Raw genomic sequence first — 23,404 nt, forward strand, 5'->3', positions numbered from 1 at the left:
ATCAATTTAGAGGTCCTCAAGATTTTTTTTTTTTTTTGAGAACCACATCTACCATGTAACAGCTTGTAAATGTCGTGTGAGGAGAGTCAAAGGAATACTGTCATTTTTCTTTAGCATCCCCACTGGCTAAAAGCAACCTGTTTGGTTGTTTAATGGTGTGTGCAGTGGTGTTCCATTTAAAGTATAAATTAAACCTACGCCCATGATTATATAATTGACGTTGTACATCCAAATAACCCAAAAGCAATGAACCCCAGTACTAGTCTGTCACACACTTCAGACTTCACACATATCAATGACCACATACCAAATAAGACTACTATGTGTGTCCTTAGTCCTACACCTCTCTTACAAACACCTGGTAACAACAGATTGTCTATTCATTCTTCACAGCAGTACAGTATGCTGCTAACTACACACTCACAATCTACTCCACTGTTCCCATAGCTTTGTGATTTATACTTAGCAGTACTTTGACTGTACTCCCAAGGCGATCCTGTGGCTTTTGGGGGAGTTTTTACCATACAAGGAGAAGAGGAGTTGAGCTCGGTTTCCTGTGGGAGGGTTCTGATTTCTCTGTCTGATTCACTCCCTCTCTATTTCTCTCCCTTAACACTCAAGTCAACACGCTCCATTTCCCTCTCTCTCTCTGTACTCTACCTAGTACCTCTCAATCTATCTTTACCCCTCTCTCTCTCCCTTTCTCTCTCACACAGACACACGCGCACAGTCGCGCACACACACACATACAATTTGTTTCTCTCTCCCTGTCTGTCCCATTTATGTATATTTGTTCTTCACTGACATTGATACTTATTTGTCACTACTATACAATGATTTGAGTAATGTATAGTAGTGATGACAGTGTGTCAGTCGGCACACATACCAAATAAGGCAGAGATCCAATACAGTTGCTACTCATGTCATGCAAGTATGCAATGTTGTAAGCTTGAGTTCACTCACAATTGTAAAAGCTAGTAGCTAAAAGTTGCTGTGGCTGCCGAAAAAGGTTAGGTCTACATTTCCTTACACTGGTTAGAGGGGAATTGCGATTTTGCACATACCTTTGGACAGTAGATAAACCAGAGTAAACAAGTTGCGCTTCTAGGTACCCATTGACATGGTTTTGGCTCTTTTCCCAGCTTAAGACCTCAGAGTCATCTACTGTACACAGCGGGGCTTAGCAGGATACATGACACTCCTCAGGCATAAAATAAGATGTGCATTTTGAGACATAGAGGTGTTTAAAATTCCCAGACTCTATGTATAGATTTTTGGAGAAACAAATCACATCTTGTTATCTTCTCAATGGTTTGTCCTGAATAGATAGAACAATACTAAGTTATAAACAAAGATCTAGAAATACTAACCTGATACAAGACATATGGCTATGATTACACAGTGTTAATCCATCTAAGTCGGAAAGGCTCTCTAGCGATCCACCTGTCATTTCTGTCATGATCATTGCAGGCACATCATGGTGTGACATAGTTGCTTCCCATGTTTCAAGTGCCTGTGGGCACAGACAGATCATGATGTCATTTGGTGGGGTTTACCTGCTACATGCGTCAGTTTCCCACTGCAGTATACCATGGACAAACAAGACCTGCAGCTAGGGGTCACATAAATACCTGCGGGGAAAACAACAACGAAACTAAATACACAAACAATTGATGTGGCATCAAATTGACCAATAGAACATCTAGCAATGCTTGTTACTGTAAGTGCGTTGAGTATTAGTAGTAGTACTATTATCTAAAGTCATCATTGGTTGGATTGACAGTTAACATGACTTTAACTTATGAAGGGATGTTATTGTGATAGGCAATAAGGCAAGTGATTAATTGTTGCTTTGTAGGACATACAATTATAATTACAGATAAACCACAAATGCTGTATAACTTGTCCTCATGTTCAAGTGCCACTGTACCGTATTGAGGATTGCTGTCTTTGCCATTCCTTAATTGTAGCTAAAGCTACTGGTAAAAGCTAAGCTGCAACACAAGCATACTCGTCAGGGTTGACGTCACTATAGACACACAAACCTACCCATGTAAGTACAAACATCACCTTTTTTAATCGTTAGTGTCCTGAGGACTGTGGTAGTTTATTTGATGTCCCCTTATTGCTCAATATGTATGTTGCTTTTTCTCGTACTGACGAGAAAAAGCTGATTTTTCTTTATTTCTTTTTGGGTGAAACACTGCCATAGGCACTGTTAGGTCTTCTTCTCTGTCTTCCTTACAGATGTATAATGTTTTCCTTCTCGGTTGTGTAAGTGTGGCTATGGATGAACATATAGTATCAAAAGCTTGGTCTCTCTAATCTATCATACAATTTATTTCTATGCCAACCACTCTGGAAGACAAGTACAATTATACTGAATGCTGTAGGAATTCCAGGAAACCAATCTAAGTGTAGACAGTAGTAATTAAATAGATCTTAATTGCTGAAGAGCTGTAGTTTATGCCTTTATAGCTTGACTGTAAAAGCCTCAAGTAGAGAACTCTTTCTCTTCATTTTCTTTGGCTGGGTCCTTTCTTTCCACAGAGTTCTTTTTCATTCAGCATTAGAATGACAACTATGTCCTTTCCAACCAACTCTGGTATTAACATCAATTTTGAACATTCCTCTGCTCCAACATCGACACACACACACACACACACACACACACACACACACACACACACACACACACACACACACACACACACACACACACACACACACACAGTGTTCAGTGACTCCGATTGCAGCTCTGTTAATTGAAACAAGGTCCTTTTGGGTTTCCAGAGTTTTGGGCCTCACTCTTTACTATCTGTTATTCTTCTCTTGCTTAAAAAAAGAAAAAAAGGTGAAGAAAAAACAATCCAAATAAGGAGATAGGCAGAATATTACCAACGCCGCTATACTGAGACATTTCTCCTGAGAGCTCTTGAGAGGTTTAGATTATACAGGGAGGGGAGGGCAAGGAAGGGAGGTAGTGGTTGTGGGGGGGGTATAGTAAGTTCTCGGGGTAGCCAGGGCGGGGATTGGCAAAAAGGGGTAGACGGCTGGAAAGGGCTGTCACTGGGGACTGGGGCCGTTTCCAAAACCTCCAGACAAGTTGAAAGCAGCAGGAGCTGTACTGAGGGCTCAGTTTGCATCCTCTCCTCCTTTGCTCCACTATCGTCTCTGCTTCTCTCGTCCCCTCCCGTGGCCACTGGCTTCTCCCTCTCTATCAGGACCTTTGCGAAGGACACTCAAAGGGAATCCCAACCGTCATCATGGAGGCCATAAAGAAGAAGATGCAGATGCTGAAATTGGACAAGGAGAATGCCATCGACAGGGCAGAGCAGGCCGAGTCTGACAAGAAGGCAGCAGAGGATAAGTGCAAACTGGTGAGACTGTGTTGGTGGGACTGGTGGAGTTTGCAGGATGGATGGGTCCAGTCAGTGTTAAAGCTGTCCTGGAAGCGTGTGACATTACATTAGGGTTAGGGTTACACATTATTTGTGTATATGTGTATGCTGTCTGTAAATCTAATTCTAATGAAAATCCTTTACTTGTGTTATTGTCTACATGCTACTTTCTACCTCAGACTATATAGATAGGAAGGAATTCATTTTTGAATGCTTATTTTAACGTCTTAATGACACTAGTAATCCACCTTAGGATCATTTAAATAAGTTTCACTTAAATGTCTCATATACCTTTCTTCTTTCTTTCTTTCTCTCTCTCTCTCTCTCTCTCTCTCTCTCTCTCTCTCATATACATATATTTATATGTATACTGTATAAACAAACCATAACATTACAATCAGTTGTGAGACCCTCCGCCCCACCTCCCACCGTCCTCCCCAAAAAACAAATATGTCAAGCATCTCTCAGAGCAACAAATGATGCTGAACAGCTGAGGTTGAGCCCACAAGCCCAGTGTTCTCCTGGTGGCCAGGAGGAGGATGCCCCACAGGGACGTACAGACAGAATGGCAGACTGATGGCTGCTAGAGACATCACATACTGAGTACACCAAAGGGATTACTGAGACATGGAAGCCTGAATAAAATCGGACTAACCCAGCTGCCGCCCTGCTCCCCACGACCACTTTGGTGGTGGTGGTGGTGGTGAGGAGTTACAGGACCATGGGGACACAGCATCACTTACTGTAGGTTGACCAGAATAAGCTTCACTTCCAACTCTATGTCACCATTATAAATGTGATCATAGATTGATTGCTTACGAAGGGTCAGGAGATAACTGATCAGGAGAGAGGTACATGGAATGATGGAAATGGGGGGACCAGAAACATGCCCATATTTAGTTCTAAGACTTGATTATCAACTTATTCAAATCATCTGTTTTGAGGGGCGCTATCCCCTCCTATGCCCAGCACAGCATTGTCTGTTTGTGTGAACACAAACACAATGATTTGATTGGCTGATCACCCCATAGCAATGAGTTGATTGGCTGAGCAAAGTCCATATTGAGGATAAAAGGTGAGGGCAGAAAAGTGAAGACGCCAAAAGTGATCGGCCGGATTGTAGCTGATAGGCTTAGGCTACATTAAATAATATAGGAGTTTACTTTAAGTGCTTTCCGACCTATAGGATGACCATTGACTACATAAAACATAATAAATCATAATCCACAATAGCAAGACTAAGGTTTAAAACTCATACATTATAAACATTATAAAAGGTAAAAACTAAAAAGAAAAAAAGAAATAAAATAAATTGAAGTACTGTAAAGGGTATTCAAATACATGTAATAAAAAAAACATTTAGTGGACTTAACAAAATGTAAACCATGGGGCAACCTTAGACTGAGCTAAAGGCAGGTGTGTCTTTAATGTGAATTGTAAAGCGGCAATTCATGAAGTCCACACTCTCGCATCATCATCAAAATGATCAGTGGTGGGGCAATGGTAGATGACTTGATATTTCAAGGAGGTGTGTATAGATAAAGCATGCCTTGTGGAACCACATGAGAAAAGCAAATCAAGAAGTTAGAGGTGTAATAATACGCGTGAGGCGTCTAAGTCAAGGCAATTACGGCACTGTGGGAGATGATGTCAGCAGGGCGGGGATGCCAGAGCGTGGGGAAGCTGGTGTGACACATGCACTGCTAGGATCTACATTAGAAAGAATGGAAGGAATCCAGTTTAGGTCCCTCATGCACAGAGAGTGCAAGGTATTGACAGTTGTCAAGCTCCCATGACACATGCACTCGCCAGCATATCTTGGACATCAAGGGCAAGTCTTGGGGGAATCCTAGGAGGTTATTGCAGATCTGTGTAGTGTGTTTGGGTGGCAAGAGGTCCAACAGTGCTAAGTGATGCTCGCTTTGCTATTCTTGGCTCCAGTGGGGGAGTCAACCTCAGAGCATGAGACTGAGACAGGGCACAAACTACACTACAAGAAAGTTACCTAGGCACTTCAAAAGAGACTACTCAAATAAAATGCTGGAGCACTCGATGTTTTATTATTATTTTGCAGGGGTGACTGATGTGTCAATTTGTGTTTTCCGCATTCAAACACTACAAATACTATTTGTCTTCAGTATCAATACACCCAGCAAACCAGGTAAAACATCCAGAACCAGCAAGGAGAAATCTGTGTTGGTATTTATCAAGCCCCTACTTATGGGTGTTAACAAAGTCCCGCTATAAGTGGCTACGGTTTGAAAGCTCTTACTACGGTAATTAACATTCCAAATCTCATTCGTTTGACAAATACCTAACCTGGCCATCCCTGACTATGAATGTCACAAAAACCACAGCACTATACCATGGCTTTTACTAAACTTCCTGACTTCCTCCTATTTGTTGGTTTTCTGTCCTTTAGTTGGAGGATGAGCTGCTTGCTATGACGAAAAAGATGAAGGGAACAGAGGATGAGTTGGACAAGTACTCTGAGGCCCTAAAGGATGCGCAGGAGAAACTGGAGCTGTCTGAGAAAAAGGCCACAGACGTAAGTGCACCATAAAGCAAGCAAGGACCTGTCTAAAACAAGAGTCACACTACAATCAATTAATCAGTCATATAAATTAGAAGAGTCCTGACCCACCTGGCCTTTAGTCACCTCACAGCATCACCGCCCATTTAAGGGTTTGTCATATACTATTAGCAAAAATCTAACGCTTTCTGTTGAACCAGTTAACATTCCATACTAAATAGTTTAACCTGTAAAGGCAAGTTCAAGCTGTACAAACAGCACATCTCTTGCCTAGAATGGGTAGAGGAAAAGACATTGAAGTTACTCGGTTATCACTGTGATTCACAGTCGAGGTGATTCTATAACCCACACTCTCACAGTGACTCACTGTTGTGGCTTGAACGCATAGATTGCCCCTCTCAAATTACAATAGATTAGCGAAAGGATTGCCCATTCAAGGCCAAATCTCTGAGATTTGTATACATTAAACAGAGACATTATTTGCATATCCGTCTCAAACACATAAGAACTACTTAGGGTGGGTAAAGTCCATGTTACAGGCCTCCATTTTTGAATCTGCTCTAATAGCAGCTATTAAACCCGAACTGGTCGAACACAATCCAACTTTCTCTGAAAGGGCTGATTTGAAGAAGAAGAAAATAAAAAAGTACATCGAATGCTGATCCTTTAGCGATGATTGATTCTCTTCACATGTATTCATTTATTGCTAATTACCATTGATTCATACAGTGGTCTGTGTAACAACACAGCTATTTCTCAAGCTTGGCTACCCTGTAGCCACCCAGGAATCTTTGGAATGCAGCTTAAGCAAACAGAGAACCCATACTCCAGTGTCTTATGAAATCAATGCTCTAGGCTTTTTCCTGTGGGTATATCGCAGACATTCTCCCCTTGTATGGCTTTACGGCATATGTAGCTACACAATATGCCGTCATAAATGATGAGATTTTATGATGTACTACTACTGCATGTGACTGACGTACTGGGCAATAACCGTGATGATCACATTTATATTGCTCAGATGCAACCATGTCTGTTCAAACTGGTTCAGGCAATATTTTTGCCCTCTGCAACAAATAGTTTGTGGTATACTCATTTTCCTGTGAGAGCTGCAGGGCGAGACAGGAAGGGCAGTGGGGCGGGTTTGAGTAAATATTTCACCACTCTGGTCTTATTTATCTATCAGTAAAGGCTGAGTCACCAGTTGGTATAGCTGATCTGGCCTGGTTGAGTTGACTAATGATAAACATGCATTTCAATATGATTAAGGGCCTTATTTAAATTGCGCTCACGTCACGTGTTTGTGAAACATGACCTTGTGTAAAATGAAAGCAATCCACCGTTGTATCGCTGAAACAAATATCAGTGACGGCACAGATAAGGACTCTGATGTCAAAGGTCAGTTTACAACTATGTCCGTCACAGATAACCTAACCCATCTGCTCACAAACTCTTTACCCTATGTCTAATCCCAATGTTCTTATGACTTATTAATGTGTATACATGTGTGTGTGTGTGTGATCATTTCAAATAGTCCTGTTTTATAAAATCTATAATCACAATCATGATGCATACAGAATTACAGATAGGTCGGTGTAGCACACTAGTAAGAATGTGTCGCCACCCAATGGCTGCAGGTCATGCCTGCAACCAAATCAATTTACATTCCAAGAGGAAACTTAAGAAACCTTGTTAGAGCCGGTTAGGTCCAACTCCTTTGTGAGGGAGCCTCCTATGAAGTAAACCTCTGGATGGCCTTTCATTTTGTAGAAGTGGGTGTAGTTGTATATTAGTTTGTTTTGCACTGACTTGTCTGGGCACATACTTAGGAGTTGGCGCGCCTGCGGACACACACACACGCACACGCACACGCACACACACACACACACACACACACACACACACACACACACACACACACACACACTAACACACACACACACACAAACTAATCAGTGCATGAAAAATGCAGACCAGGCAACACTTTACGCATGCCATATAAGTCCACAATGGCAGAGTCAAATCCTTCCTCACACACCTCTTTTGTGGAGGAAAGAAAAAGACTAGGAGCTTCAGCCTTCCTCCCCCGTCACTATGATGTCATCTTGAGACGAGCTTCTGCCTTCTTCCCAGGATTGGATGATCTGACCATAAATTTCCTGGAAACTCCCGACCCTTTATCTGCACTTCCTTGAATTCCCCCCTAACGAAGTTTTGCGTCTAATGAAACAGTAGTAGAACTCCAACTTTTCTTCAGAAACTCGCTCATCAACTGTAGATTTGGTGGGATTTCTCCTAAAATAACCCGAATTGGCTTCGAAGGGGCCGGGGGTTGCCTTTTTTCTTGTCGCATTTTTTAACTACCTGTAAGAAGAAAGAAAGAAGCAAATCGTTGGATAATGGAAGCGATTAAGAAGAAGATCCAAGCTCTTCAGCAACAAGCGGATGATGCAGAGGATCGCGCACTGGTTATACAAAGAGATCTGGACACGGAACGAGAACTACGAGATAGAGTGAGATGTTTCATCATTAAGAACTTGGAGATAACTCACGCGTTACACGTGAAGGCTAAGTAATAATTGTTACAAAGTAAATAATGGTTAAAAGTCTGGGCAGGTACTGCGGTCTAGCACCCCCGGGAGTGTCACTTAATGTGAAAATAGCGTAAAAAAGCTCACAAGGCATTTCATTTGCCATTCGTTGTGAGCTTGTAGTTCGCCTATTTCCTGCAGTCAGTACGAAGAAACATAAACTCGAATATCCTGGTCAGGGCGCGTCAGCCTCGCCTAGGCAACTTTACGCCAATGTCTCAATTGTAACTGTAATGTAAGGTCGTCATATCGGACATCGAAAGTAAAACAAACATGTCTTTAGAGTGCGAATAGATAGATAAATGATCCCGTTCAAAGTGTGTTTGCAAGTGCTTAAATAAATAGGCGTCGTTTTTGTCAAGTAGGCTGAGTTCTTTAATGGATTTTAAACATTCTGAACAATGAATGGGGTTTGAGAGAGGAGCAATTCTCCTGCTCCCATGCAGTATTGCAGTCCCACCCTAGTAGCCAACACAGGAAGAGAACGTATCTGTGTTATCAGTCCCACAGGAAACAGACTGAAAAATAACATGCTGTTAGTACACACAGCCACTATGTTTACATTACATGTAGGCTACAACTTGATCACGGTTGAGTTCCGTGTTAAAAAGGTCAGCTCCTATTTGCCATCATTGGTGAACTGTCAAAAAAGGTGTGTTGATCAAATACACACAGTCTGCTGCTTTACTAATAGTTAATAATATCCTCTAGACCAGTGGTTCTCAAGCAAGGACCCTCAGGGTTCCTTGAGGGGGTTCCAATTTCCAAATGGACCCTTCGATCTTGCAGGTCTGTAGTCTGTAATGATGAGAGTCAGAGGAGTGTACAAAATGGAACCAAATGGCCCTGCCTGAGTAAAGTAAGTCTTGAAATAAATAAGTTTGAGAAACCACTTCTCTAGTCTAGAGTACAGTTCGATAACTTACGACCACAAAAGCTTAATTATAAAACCAGTAAATAGATTTTGTGGCTGTCTGTTTTCAACAGTAATGGCTTCATAGGTTGCCCCAAAAGCTTGTTCCACCAAGTTTTTCAGGATTGCTGTTTAACCTCTGACCTCTCTTTGTTCCCTGGCCTCCCCCCAGGCTGAGGGCGATGTGGCAGGTCTGAACCGTAGGATCCAGCTGGTAGAGGAGGAGTTGGACCGAGCCCAGGAAAGACTGGCTACAGCACTGCAGAAACTGGAGGAGGCGGAGAAGGCGGCAGATGAGAGCGAGAGGTTAGAATCTGGCCTCAGTAGAACCCAAACTGGACCGTTCTTAGATGTTGGAGTTCTGGGAAAACTTGCTTCCGTTCTAGTCTCAAAATGAAAATAAATAAATACTTTAGCACAATGCACATTAACCCTGAGCTACCTATTTTGGGCATGTCATAGGCATAATCGAGTCAAAATTGTGCAATGTGTTGAGTTTGTAAGAGCTTGTAGATCTGCTATTTCTGAACATTGCTAAGTGGTTCAGAGATTGGCTTGCTAATTTGGCTCTTGAAAAACATGAAATCTGACCTAATCTCAGTTTGGTGTTGCCAGAGCATATTGTATAATGATGTTTTGCCCTGTGGGACGGGCAGGTGCATATCTTTGGTCCGACGTACTAACAGTCCGACACCCTACCCTAACCTAACCCTAACCGCACGTGAAAGCCATGGGTGAGTCTTAACCGGCCACACATGTCGGAGCCACGGGTGAGTCATAACCGGCCACACATGTCGGAGTCACAGGTGAGTCTTAACCGGCCACATATGTCGGACTATTGGTACGTTGGACTGACGTCTGCCTCCCAGGAGGGGTGAGGGTTATATATGATGGGGGATGTCATCCTATCACTTGAAAAAAATGTATACGGACGAAATATTCGGCGGCAGGGAATTCTTTTTCTTTTTTACATCGTTGATTTATTTTTTACGCCGATATTCGGCCAAAAAAAAAAAACACCAGTGTGCAAACACCTTAAATCTAAGAGATAATGTCTAACTGTGCGAATGTTGTTACTCTTCAGAGGCATGAAGGTGATTGAGAACAGAGCAATGAAAGATGAAGAGAAGATGGAGATCCAGGAGATGCAACTGAAAGAAGCCAAACACATCGCTGAGGAGGCTGACCGCAAATATGAGGAGGTAAACACAAGAGGTTTCTTATTTTTGTTACTTAATAGAGGAGCGAAAAAGTGATTTTAAGTCTTCTGTTGTACAGTTCAACAATGACATTTATATTATGGTTGTTTTTCCAATTCAGGTTGCCCGCAAACTGGTTATCCTGGAGGGTGAGCTGGAGAGAGCAGAGGAGAGGGCAGAAATATCAGAACTGTAAGTGTGTGTGTGTGTGTGTGTGTGTGCGCGCGTGTGTGCGTGTGCGTGCATGCGCGCCTGTCTTAACAACTAAAGGGGAACTTTGCCAACTTTGGACATCAGAATCTGTTTACTTGTCATTGTGGAGTATTGCATAGCATTATGGAAAATCTTTCTGTGCCTCTTCAGCAAACGGCAAAAAGTTGTTGAGGCACGTACCTCATGGGCTCAAACATGGATATAGAAAGGTAGACAGACGCCTCTTCCGGCTCTGGGGTGGACGGCAAGCTTCCACCTTGGTGCCAAGGAACGTAATGAAAGGAAGGGACGTGAATCACATGACTGGATGCTGCCATGACACTCATGTCCATATAACTATGGGCGCACTTCCACCATCTGTGCAAGAAAGGTCGCTCCAATGACTTGCAGCAGCGAAGGAGGTGTCTACCTTTCTATGTCTATGGGCTCAAATCCCTGACGGCCCTGGTTTGATTCCCGGCTGGCTGGACCATTTGAGCATGTCTCTCCCCTAGTGTTTCTGTCTCTCCACTGTACCTATCAAAACATTACTTGAGTAACTTCATAAAAAAATCATTTTTTGTATCTCATTTAATTACTTGTATCACATGCTATGTAATACTCCATTATGCCCAATGGCAAATGTGGTTACGTGCCCCTTCATTTGAGGCATTTATTGCGAACGCAATGAGCACTAACTATGAGACCCTGCAGATCATGTCTGTGTCTGTCTGTCTGTGTGTGTGTGTCTGTCTGTCCTGCTGTGACACCACCCGCCACCAGAGGGCGCAGCTGTAGCACACGCACACTAATTGTTATTGCAATATACGAGCTGCGTTCGCTTCACGCGTTTGCGCGTCTTACTTGTAATTAAGTATCAAGTACTTTTTTCCCCGCTCATGAGGCATTATAAAACGTCACATCATGCCATGACCAAGCCATATTCATAATACATTAGTGTCTTTTTGACATGGCCTTTATTAACAGCGGTAATATTTACAATATCCTGTTAGTGTTGGTAGTTGGTGTCTCACAGCAGCTGGAATGAGTACATATTGATGCTTTCACTGTCTAGGGCAGTAGGCCAAGTGCAGTAAATCTTCCCTTTGATGACAGTCAGACAATGACAAATCACCTTAAGGCCTTGTGACAGTATTTCATTTAAAATCCACTCCCTGGCAGTCATACTTTGAATGGGAAACATACTCTTAGTCATACATTGTGCAACAGGCTTTAATAAACCCATTCAACCTCAGTAAATGCTCATTTTGACATAATTCTTCAATCATGCAGAAAATGTGGCGATATGGAGGAGGAGCTGAAGAATGTCACCAACAACCTCAAGTCTCTAGAGGCTCAGTCTGACAAGGTGAGCCAGCTAAATTTTCTTCATCTGAGGTGACAAAAACACCTGTGATTAAAAAAACACCTGTGATAATGTATGAAATCTTTGATCATCATAAAAAGCAAACAGCCACACATGCGTTTTTAAGGATTTTATTGAAGAAAACTAATTAATTGGATGCAAAGGCGAGGGACTTCTCCTGAGTTGGGGAAGCTTCAAAGGGGGCCAGCCAAAGCTGGGGGCCTGTCTTTGAGGTGACAGTACTTCATTAGACACCCTGGAGTCGTTTTTATGTGCAATGATGTATTCCCTTTGTATTTAGGGTTTCTTCCTGGAGGCTGAACCCTTGACAGTCAAACGTGACGTGCCAATGAAAAAAACAGAATATAGTGACATCACATTATCAGCCCCTCCCCTAACTCTTTATCATACAACTACAGCTGTGGGTGTGGCTTAAGTTCAGGTGGATCACCACCCACCATACCAGGCAAACCAGGCATACTTAATGAACTGGTGGGGGTGCCCACATAAAAACGACAATTTAACAAATACTGTACACTTTTTTGAAAAACTTCTTCCTCCTTATATAACAATAAGACCTGATGATCATGTTTTAGGGTGGGAAAAAAATCATGGCACTCCATCTTTAAAATAAGATCTGGTTGCCAAAGGGGTGAAGTGGCCATTTAATGTAACTTGGCCTGTCTCAGTCCGGTATCGGTTACCATAAAGCGTAATATAAAAGTAGACGATACATATTTATGTATGGTTAGAAATGTGGGTAAGCTGAGTTTGACAAAAAAAAAGACAAACTGATTTTATTGTGTGGTTTCTGTCTCTGTAGTACTCTGTGAAAGAAGACAAATATGAAGAGGAGATCAAGGTGCTGAACGACAGACTCAAAGAGGCAAGTTCATGTCTTTCCTGATTGTGTTTTAAGTGGAATGCAGTCTTTACAATGCATGTCCTGTCTGTGCTGTTCTCAGGAATCTAATGTACAGTTTTATGATAAGCTTGAATGACTCAAACAATGAAATCATAATAATTTTGACCATGCCTAAGAAGAGCAGCATCAGGTACTCTTCCTGTTTCTGGAAACACTGGAGAGAGTGTCTATGTTTTTTAGATTGTCGTCTCCATAGATATACGTCTATGGTTGTCTCCACCAGGCCAAAGGCGTGGCGAGAGTATGTTTTGCACTCCGTCCGTCCGTGTGTGAGTCCGTGTGTGTGTCTGTCCGTCTGTTACCAGCTAATCTCCGGCACCGTTAACCCGGACGGGTCCACTCCCTGGATGCCAACGATGAACCTCTGCCCCAAATCTTCCAGAACGGCCTGTTATAGCGCCACCTGAGGCTGAATTTTGCAAAAACATTTTTTTTTATATTACTCCTCCAGATTCTGTCCAAGAATCCCGCAAATCATTACACAGTATCTCTATAGTCATGTGTTTAAGACGCATCTGTCCGATATTTCATATTCTATCCTAATTGGCTAACATTGGCTTTCAAAGTTTGCAGGATTGGCCCGTTTTGAACAAAAAGCCTCATCATGAACGCAGCGTGCAATTTACGTGAAATCTTTCACAGACGTTCCTACTAGGCTAAGGAATATATCCCACCCTTTTCACATTGGCCTGTTATAGTGCCACCAACAGGTGGATTTTTGCAAAACGCATTTTTGGAACAAAATGCTTCAAATCAAACAATTGCCATCCAAGGCGTAAGAAGAAATGGCACCCTTTTCACATTGGCCTATTATAGCGTCACCAGGAGGCCACAACCTGCCCCTGACCTGTGCCCCGAGGGGCACTTTATCTAGTTGTATATGTTTTTGTTGCTGTTTTAAATTTTTGTTGTCCCCTGTATTGTTTATTGTTATGGACCTTGTTAGTCTGAAATAAAGATTGATTGTGCAGTAGGTGAGTTAACATCTTAACATCTTTCCATAGGCTGAGACCCGTGCCGAGTTTGCGGAACGGACAGTCGCTAAACTGGAAAAGAGCATTGATGACCTAGAAGGTACGCTTAATTGATTTATTTTCAAGATAACATGTTTTTCCTTCTCATTCCTGTGGTGCTCTGCCATGTTTCTCTTTTGAACTTTTACCTTTCCAAACTATTATAATTCTTAACTTTCTTTCAATCTCCCTCTCCATTGTTTCCCTGTCACTTCTACTTTCTCCCTGCTGCACCTGCCTGCTCTTTGCCCTTCAGATGAATTGTACACTCAGAAGCTGAAATACAAGGCTATCAGCGAGGAGCTGGACCATGCCCTCAATGATATGAACACCTTGTAAAGTGTATGAAATCGGCTAGCTTTTACTCCTGATTCTTCCTCCTGTCTCTCCTGCCTTGTCTGGAAACAATTTCTCTTTTTGTTTCTTCCCTGTTTACTTTTTTCATCTTTCTGTCAATATGAAGCTTCAATAAATATATTTGTAATCTATCTTGTGGTTTCAGTCCTGTTTGTTTGTTTGTTTTACTTTTAGTGTTATTAGGCTCAAATCTTACATTGTTTGTAACCAAATTGTCAAATAAGTTTTAAATCTCAACACTTTATTTCAGTGAGCCTTACAAGTGCAAAAGACGAGAACCTGGAAATGCACCAAGTCCTGGACCAAACACTCCAAGAGCTGGGTAGCTTGTGAAAATATCTGGAAGAGTGAAAAGGGGAAGAACCAATGGCCCATGGTTATTTAAAGTGATAATTGTTGTTTAAAATATTTTCAACATTCCGTACATTCTTTATAACCAGGTTAGATGCTTATTTTTGGCTGTTTACCCACCACCTTTTTTATATTTATGTTTTTATAATGTTTTGGGGCCCATTACCAATACGTGAAATTCAATGTTGGTGCTGTAAATTGTGTTGTAGACAAAAAAATAAAGTTGACATGGAACAATTGAAGCATTGTGTACTGTGTGCATGAGTGTATTTATGCAAGTATGTGTAGTTTGAGTATACATATGTGTGAGCTATAAAATGATTCATTCTGTGTAGTGGGGGGGTGGGCATTGAAGTGACATGGCCTTTTATAACAAAACCCCCACAAATTGTGAAATAATAAAGAGGTATATTATTTTCACTATTTATCTGGAACCGGAGGCAATCTAAATGTAATGCCTTAACTCCTACATTCCAACTGCTTATTGTCCCCAGTTTCAAATATGATTACTTTGGGGGGCCACGACCTGAAAAAGTTCAAAACCACATGGTGTACTACTTTTATTTATTTATTTGACAGGGACAAAGCTCATTAATCAACATGTCAGTTTTCACCTCAATGTAAATGGGACAGAGTTAGCCAAAGCTACATTTCATCTGTAGTCCTCCTACTGTACTCTTTACTACTCTATGTGTTTGTGTGCAGCACTCATAAGCACACAGTGTGGCTACATTAATTGCTCCTGAAATAATCTTGTGTGGCTACATTAATTGCCATTTTCTCCTGAAATATCACACCTGGCTTATCCTATATTTCTATAAAAGCAGTTCAGGGTTACAGTAATTTAACATTGAGGTGCCCACTCTTCATTTGTTATGCTGAAAAACGAAAGAACCTTATATTGGTGGCAATGAGCCAGTAGTAGGAGTGGATGAGTGAGCCACCGATAGGGGGCGTCTTTTCTGTACATTCAGTTCAGATCTTCGTCAAGCGGGATTTCCGCAATATCAAGAATGGCGAAGACGTACGACTATTTGTTTAAATTACTTTTAATCGGGGACTCCGGTGTCGGGAAGACCTGTGTTCTTTTCAGGTTTTCGGAAGATGCCTTTAACTCAACGTTCATTTCAACCATAGGTACGTCTTTTTATAATCTAAACTGACCGTTGTACGTGTGTGTTTACAAAACATCTATATTCTGTCACGGGGGGACAGGCCTATTTGCTGGAAAGGGAAGGGAAGCTACGCTAGCTAGCTACTATGCTACTTGTGTTTCCTGCTTTAGCAGTGGTGTGATACTGGTGTTTGCTGGTGGTTACTTCATCATGACATGTGTGGCGATATATTCGCAGTTAAATGATGCCGTGTCAGGACTCAGGAGGACTGTTTAATACAAACGAGGAGCCGATTAGCTTGTAATAAACGCTCACACCCGGCAGCTGCTTGACAGCTAGCAGCTAGCCCACAGCGGCTAACACTTGGGCTCAGTCTACAGTCTGGACTGAAACCGCACAGTCATGATATAAATAGTACACTAACTGATTAATGCGTGGCAGTTATACGAGTTATATTCCTTCTCTTCATGTATTAATGTCCAGTTTGTCTTGATGACTAGTGGATGACTGGGCTATAGTTCCAGACCAGTAAATAACTTAACCCTGTATGTAGATCCCCCTGTTTGACAATCTGGTAGTGGTATCTATCTATCAACGATTCAACATTGATTGATTGATTTAGTAACAGTTTGCAGAATTACAGTGCATTTCAAGTACAACTCAATACAAAAAACTTAACTGTGAGTGGACGACACCATAAAGCATTACATTTGTTTACAATAGGGCCCACCGTTTTCAATTAATCAAAACATCAGTTTATGCTTATAATGACTATTGTGGTTGTCCCCGTATTCCTTCCAGGCATCGATTTCAAGATTAGAACAATAGAGCTAGATGGCAAGAAGATCAAGTTACAGATATGGTAAGTTATTCAGACATTGAGTAATACAATGCCACCGACTTACTTATTGTCACAAGATTTCACTAGTTTGTATGGATAGCTTTTTTTGTACTCAAAATGTCGAACATGATGTTCTGTTGTAACTGTCAAATGTTGAACATGACCTTTTCAGGGACACAGCAGGACAGGAGCGTTTCCGAACAATAACAACAGCCTATTACAGAGGAGCAATGGTAAGTGTCTTGGTTGCCTTCTTCTTCCTCTTTTGGGGATTTTATTGTGGTTGGCAAACTCTCCATCCTTGTTTGTTACTTGTCAGGGTTGACAAATGCACAATAAATGGCTATTGTACATTCCTATGTTTTTGGTAAGAACTTGATTTCTTCTTCTTTGATGGCAGGGCATCATGCTCGTCTACGACATCACCAATGAGAAGTCCTTTGAAAACATCAAGAACTGGATAAGGAATATAGAGGAGGTAACCTTAATGCAACTCCTCATCGCCTGAACTAAAACTACTACTAAATCTGTGAGGCTGAAGAATGATAGACATGTTTATCATGTCTGTGTCTTTTTCTACTTCATCAGCATGCGTCTGCAGACGTGGAGAAGATGGTCCTCGGCAACAAGTGTGACATCAACGACAAGAGGCAAGTGTCGAAAGAGAGGGGAGAAAAGGTGAGGCTTTCCTATGAGTTTAAGAATATTTTTTAACATTTTGTGTGTGTGATACTAACCCTCATGAGATGAGACTTCTGACTCTTCTTTTCTTTTTTTTAAATGGTTCTTGTTTGCACTCAGCTGGCATTAGAGTATGGAATCAAGTTCATGGAGACCAGTGCAAAGGCCAATATCAATGTGGAAAATGTGAGTAACCCTTCCTCTTAGTTGTGTGTGTGTGTGTTTTACATAGAAACTTTGAAGGAAACTTAAAGGTCCTACCATGAATTTAAACTTTAATTTTTTGGGCTCCCCTATGTGTCTTCTTCAACACTAATGCACAATTTTTAACAATCAGGCCTTCTCATCATATATGGGCTATTATGGAAATTGGTCTCAGAACAGGCCATCTGATTTGGTGGTACCAGTGATGTCGTATGGACATCATATGACATCACTACTAATCCCTCCCCCTCTTCAGTCTTCAGTTCCAAATTAGCATTTCCACTTTGTTTACGATGTCCACCATTGTTGACTGCCACACAGTCCACTCCCTTGGTTCTCACCACAGCGGGGGAACTTCAGGGACTGTGTGGCAGGCAGACAGTCCGCTCCCCAACTCTCTCCCAGGGGAAAAGGACACAGGGCTGAGGAGTGGACCAGTGGTGGGGGATAGGCTGAGGGGAGATGTAGCCTGGTTAAGGGAGAGGTATAGAGCGTCGCAGTCCCGCCCCCTCAAGATATATATATATATATATAAATCGCCGTTCATTTTCCTCATAGGCATTTCTTAAAGTATTTATTTAAAGACGGTTACGCCGCGGACAAAGCCAACTCTGATCGTGACAAATCATGACAATGAACACAATATTTTGGGCCGATCAAATCATTAGAAAGAAGAAAATAAAGGCAGGAGACAACACTATTTGTTTTGTTTTTCTTCTTATAAATTATTTGATCGGCCCAAAACATTGTGTTCATTGTCATGATTTGTCACGATCCGAGTTGGCTTTGTCCGTGGCGTAACCGTCTTTAAATAAATACTTTAAGAAATGCCTATGGGAAAAATGCATTGGGTTTCATTTCCTGGGCCACTCGTTGTTCTGAAAGGGGGAGGGACTGCGACGCTCTATTGCGACGTGGAGGAATCGAGACAAACACCCCTCCTGTGCCCCACGATAGCAACACATAAGCGGGGAGCTTGGTAGGAGTCGAGACCACTAGCCGCTTTAAAACCAGGAAACATCGCAACATGTTGTTTCTTTTTACTTGTTAATTTTTTGTATATAAAATATAGATTCCCTATCGAAATCTCTTATTTGTACCAACATGGTTCTTGTGCACTAGTTCGTTTAGGCTGTTTCATTAAGATTATTATGTTCGCGTAATTTCTGGCAGAGTGGAACACAGTGCAAAGCCTCCTCAGTCGGACAGAGAGGGCAGTAAGGGACTGCGCGCAGACGGCTCGTTATTTAGCAGCTTGTTTATAAACAATTTTCTATACATAAAAAAGGTTATAGTAACTAAATACACATGTTTTATCCGATGTTTCGCGTGCAGTTTGGTTTTGCAGGGAAAAAGCTTTTGAAAAGGAGAACAATACCAAGAGCAATGTACAATCTGTTAACTGTAGTATTTCAGAATACTTTCCTGTTAACTTTGTGTGCTGTTGTGCAGTGAAAACTCGGCAGTTTTTGTTTACCCATTGTAATCATGTTTCAGCCTAATGAAATAATGGTGGCAAATGATAAAAAACGTGTCGGATATGCACATCCCCACTTTTTTTTAAAGGCAAGCACATTATTGACTCTTAAGCGTAATGTATTGTCGATCACCGAGAACGTCCATAAAATGGACAATGCGTGTCGGGTTGGTCTTGTGTAGGTTCAACTTCACATTTTACTTTACAACTTGCTGGTTTACCAACCTGCCGCAGCGAAAAGTGGAGAAACAAGTGGTATTGGTATTTAAACTTTAGCATTTCTACTTCATCTAGTGTAAACTCTAAACAACTATCCTCTCTCTCTCTCTCTCTCCATTCAGTGCAATTTAAATAAAGTTCTCCGGTTACCCTTTTGATCTAGGCACTGGGCACTGTCATTTGGATCGCCTCAATATACATTTTCACCTCTCTTGAGATGTATAGCTCTAAGCACAATGTCGGTAATCCCCTTTACCCCATGTCGCACCATGTAAACACAATAAAAACATTGCTTCAAGCAATGAGCATGAAGAACCCCTACCCATCCCCCATACATTCCTTTCCATTGTCTTTAATGTGCATTTGACCCAAATAAGTTTAGCTTACTATGTCATAGTTCTTTGTCCATATTTCTGTTTTATCTTCCAAATAAATACAGAATTAAAGTCTATTTGGACCAAGCTGGCATGGAATAGAAACGAGCCTGGGTTTATTTAGTGTCTGTATTATAATGACTCAAAGATTTGCGTGGGGAATGATATTAAATATTAAAAAAAACGTTTTAAAATAGTAGTAGTTCCTCAAACTGCATTTCCTTGTTTTGCTTGTAGGCGTTTTTGACACTTGCCAGAGATATCAAATCCAAAATGGACACAAAATTGGTAAGAATTACCCTTTTTATCAGTTTATTTTACTGCGTACATCTATCTGTTATATTGATTATATGAATGGCTTATTTATATGAACAAATTTGTATTTATGCGCTATGCTATCATATACAGTTCTGAGGTTTGGCCAGCAACTTCCACTTCTGTTTGTATATAAATGCACCCAAACAACTTGCTTGAGCTAAGAGAAACGGGTGCAGTACTTAGTTTAGACAGTTTTTGGTTTAGACTAGTCATTGGTTAGACCAGTCATTAGTCCTACAACTACAACCTATCTCAAACCCTCACCCTAACCCTAACCTCCCACGGGGCAGCACACCTAAACCTAACCTTAACCCATGTCTAACCAATGACTAGTCTAAACTAAGTATGCACCCCAAGAGAAACCACTTTGAAGAAACCCTTAGTGTCAGTGTGCTCAATTCCTACTTTCAATGTGCTCAGTTCCTCGCAAAAATAGCAGAACGATGACCTGTTCTTTTCTCTTTTAATGTCTGTCCTCCAGGAGGGTAACGCGCCGGCGGGGGGTAGCCATGGGGTCAAGATCTCTGAGCCTCAGAAAAAGAGCAGCTTCTTCCGCTGTGCATTGCTCTGAGGTCGGAGGGCCTTAGATGCCGGCCACCAGCAGGCTGGTAACACCTGGACTGTGCTTGCTTATAGCACTCCTTTACTTCCTCGCCCTGTCCTTGCCTAACTCTGGCCTGTCCTCCCAGTCCCATCCCCAGCTGTCCCGGCAGGTAGAGGGGAGCCTCTCCCCCTCCGTTCTCCTCTGAAGACTTTTGGTGCTGCTCCTTCGACTTGCAGAACACCATCGTCTCCACGGGTTGGACTGCCTATTAACTGGGGAAGGACAATTGCGGGAGTATTGTCCAGATATTACATATCACACAAAAGGCGGGCTCTTCCTTCCTGTTGTTAAGTCTCTCTGCTTCATGGTCATTCTTCCAGCCACCTAGTTGCACAACTTTAATGGTGGAGCCCCTAATTAGACAATGAAAATATTTAATTGATCTAAAATATTTGGGGATTGTAATAATGTGATATTTAGATCTATTTTTATTAGTCCTCTGCATTCATTCTTGTGGCTAATGCCAACCAGAGGCTGACTGGCTTGTCGTCTAAGGAAACGGTTGCGCACATCTACATCCTATTTCAGGAAAGGGCAGGGTAATGAATCGGTAGCATAATGCAGTCAAGGAACGAAGAATTTATTTTAAAAATAATTCTTAATTCAACCAAATTCTACCTTTTTTGGTTTGCATGTAGTCCTTGACAATCATTTGGAGTGGCTGTAAGAGAACAGATCCTGTTCCACATCCTGCCCTCGTGCCCTTAACGTTATTCATGTACTTATTTTGTGATGATGGAGATGTTTACCTCACGTCTGTGTCTCCTAGCCTTAAGTAACTTTCAAGTGCTTGAAGCCTGGTTGGCACCACTTACAGTAGGACAATATTCCAGTTTTACATGATTTTGTTTTCTAAAATAGTTTCTTATATCAAAGACATTTCAACTCATGCTTTGCAGATAATTGTTACAATGGATAACATTTTATATTACAATGTTAGTCCCAGTAAGTACAGAATAATACTGTGCAAGTCCTTAAATCTTCCTAATGCATAATGTTCAGTTCTGTCTTACAAGCGCACAGGAACACCATTGTAAGCATGTATATAATTATAAACCTGACCATAAGTTATGTTGCTACACAATTGTACATGAATAATGCATTAAGTACTTGCACAATATTACTGTGTACTTGCTATACTTATCCATACCCATGGATTAGACCACTGTAAAGACACGTTTGCTTGCATTGTATTTGACCTGTTTAGAGGTGCAGCAGCCTTCAGTTAGCTGTGATTCACGTTCAAGCTATATGACGTCTCTGGTTTCAGCAGCAGCAATTCAAACTGTATACAGTTCACTCTGGGGTATCGACTGACGGCATTGTCACTGACATGTTACAGTGTGAACAGGTCTCCCTCGTCTTACCCATGCAATCCTCCTTGCACTTTACCAGTAACGTGTGTTTTGTGTGTAGTCTGTGCCAAGTGATAGTTTTGCAACACAAGCAAATTGATAATCTAATGGATCATAATGGTAGCTATATTGGGCATACCTAGTTATTCCTTCAATTTGACTATAACTTTATAAATGAACATGCTCATTTTTGCTATTCCATGCCTTTTTGTTCCAAGGTCCCTGTGTTCATTGGGAAGGATGTTAGTATAGACGTTAAAAATGAGAATTTGCTAACTTGTGTGTGCTACTGCTCTGCCAGGTTCTGCTTTACTTAAAATGTGATATTTTCTTGGCTTATGAAGTCAAGTCAACATCGATCTCTAAACGTGTTTTATTTTTTTCCCCCTGAGCATTGTGTTAGTCCAGTCTGTTGTTTGACAGCTAGGTGGCACCATTGGCACACTATTGTCACCATCCAAAATCAAAACAGTATTTTATTTTTTAAATGAAAGTTAAAATGTATTCATGTGTGATGTAACCTTTGACTCTTGGTGAGTGTTAAACATTTTCATTTGATGGCATTTTCTCTCCTTTTCTTTTGTCCTTCCCATATTTGCTCCTTGTCTAAAAGACAAGCTTCTGACGAGATGCACAATATTTGAGATGAGATCCTCTTTGCTAGCCTGCACCTTTCAGTATCCAAGGACCTTATGACTACCACACCACAACCATTTTGTCTTAATGCCTAATACTAAACTTCTCCCTTATTTGAGCTATGCATTGTGAAATTTGGACCTCTTGTGTTTTCAGACATCCTCGTCAACACAGTTGATAAAGTGGGTGTTTCGTCATTTTTTTTGTTTCGTTGCACTAAAGCCAAAACAGGATCTAGGGTGAGACCCCCATTAGTAGAAAACTGTAGTGGTTCATCAGTGAAAGTTAGTTCTTGGTTTAGTAAGATTGGTACAGTATGTAGGAGTGAGTCCATTAAGCTGCAGATAAACTGTGGTTCCCGCATTTGAAGGATGGCTTTAAATCTTAAATGTACAATGCAGACTGTATTTAGCATTATAGTCAAATGCTTCCCTCTTGGTTTTTAGTGATTGTCGTTAAATTCATGTCATTTACATTCCCTTGTTTTATAAGTGACCACATTTTTATTTCACTGAAACGAAGAATGCAGGAGGAGGAAAAAATACTTTTGAGCAACAAAGTAAACCGCTGTAAATATCACATTACATAAAGAGAACCTCTTTAATTGTACTGTATACTTTCTAAAACCACATGGAAAATGGATCTACAATTTGTAGATATGTGTACTTTTGATTTAATAAAATAAGATTCTTAAAAAAGAAAAACATCTTTATTTCACCTGAAATGTCCTTACTGGTTT

General features: G+C 41.2%; 2 protein-coding genes across 3 annotated transcripts; both read left to right on the top strand.

The window, feature by feature from the left end:
* The first annotated feature begins 3,063 nt into the window (after positions 1–3,063).
* On the top strand, positions 3,064–15,083 carry tpm4b (tropomyosin 4b). Of its 2 annotated transcripts, XM_083782903.1 has the most exons (9): positions 3,064–3,380; positions 5,824–5,949; positions 9,611–9,744; positions 10,523–10,640; positions 10,759–10,829; positions 12,123–12,198; positions 13,019–13,081; positions 14,125–14,194; positions 14,741–15,083. In XM_083782903.1, exons 1-9 carry the CDS (start codon positions 3,267–3,269, stop codon positions 14,821–14,823), a joined length of 855 nt encoding a protein of 284 aa, XP_083639029.1. In that variant the 5' UTR covers positions 3,064–3,266; the 3' UTR covers positions 14,824–15,083. The 2 variants fall into 2 exon arrangements, with proteins under 2 accessions (XP_083639029.1, XP_083639030.1); XM_083782904.1 differs by lacking the exons at positions 3,064–3,380; positions 5,824–5,949 and adding an exon at positions 7,941–8,447.
* Positions 15,084–15,837: 754 nt separating this feature from the next.
* LOC310870938 (ras-related protein Rab-8A-like) lies at positions 15,838–22,587 on the top strand. Its single transcript, XM_083782321.1, has 8 exons — positions 15,838–15,978; positions 16,758–16,818; positions 16,970–17,030; positions 17,198–17,275; positions 17,386–17,475; positions 17,599–17,664; positions 19,990–20,040; positions 20,552–22,587. The coding sequence occupies exons 1-8, from the start codon at positions 15,855–15,857 to the stop codon at positions 20,639–20,641; spliced, it is 621 nt and encodes a 206-aa protein (XP_083638447.1). The 5' UTR covers positions 15,838–15,854; the 3' UTR covers positions 20,642–22,587.
* The last annotated feature ends 817 nt before the right edge of the window (positions 22,588–23,404 follow it).

This window comes from Protomyctophum parallelum (assembly GCF_964188405.1).
Source record: "Protomyctophum parallelum genome assembly, chromosome: 14".
Classification (NCBI taxonomy): Eukaryota; Metazoa; Chordata; class Actinopteri; order Myctophiformes; family Myctophidae; genus Protomyctophum; species Protomyctophum parallelum.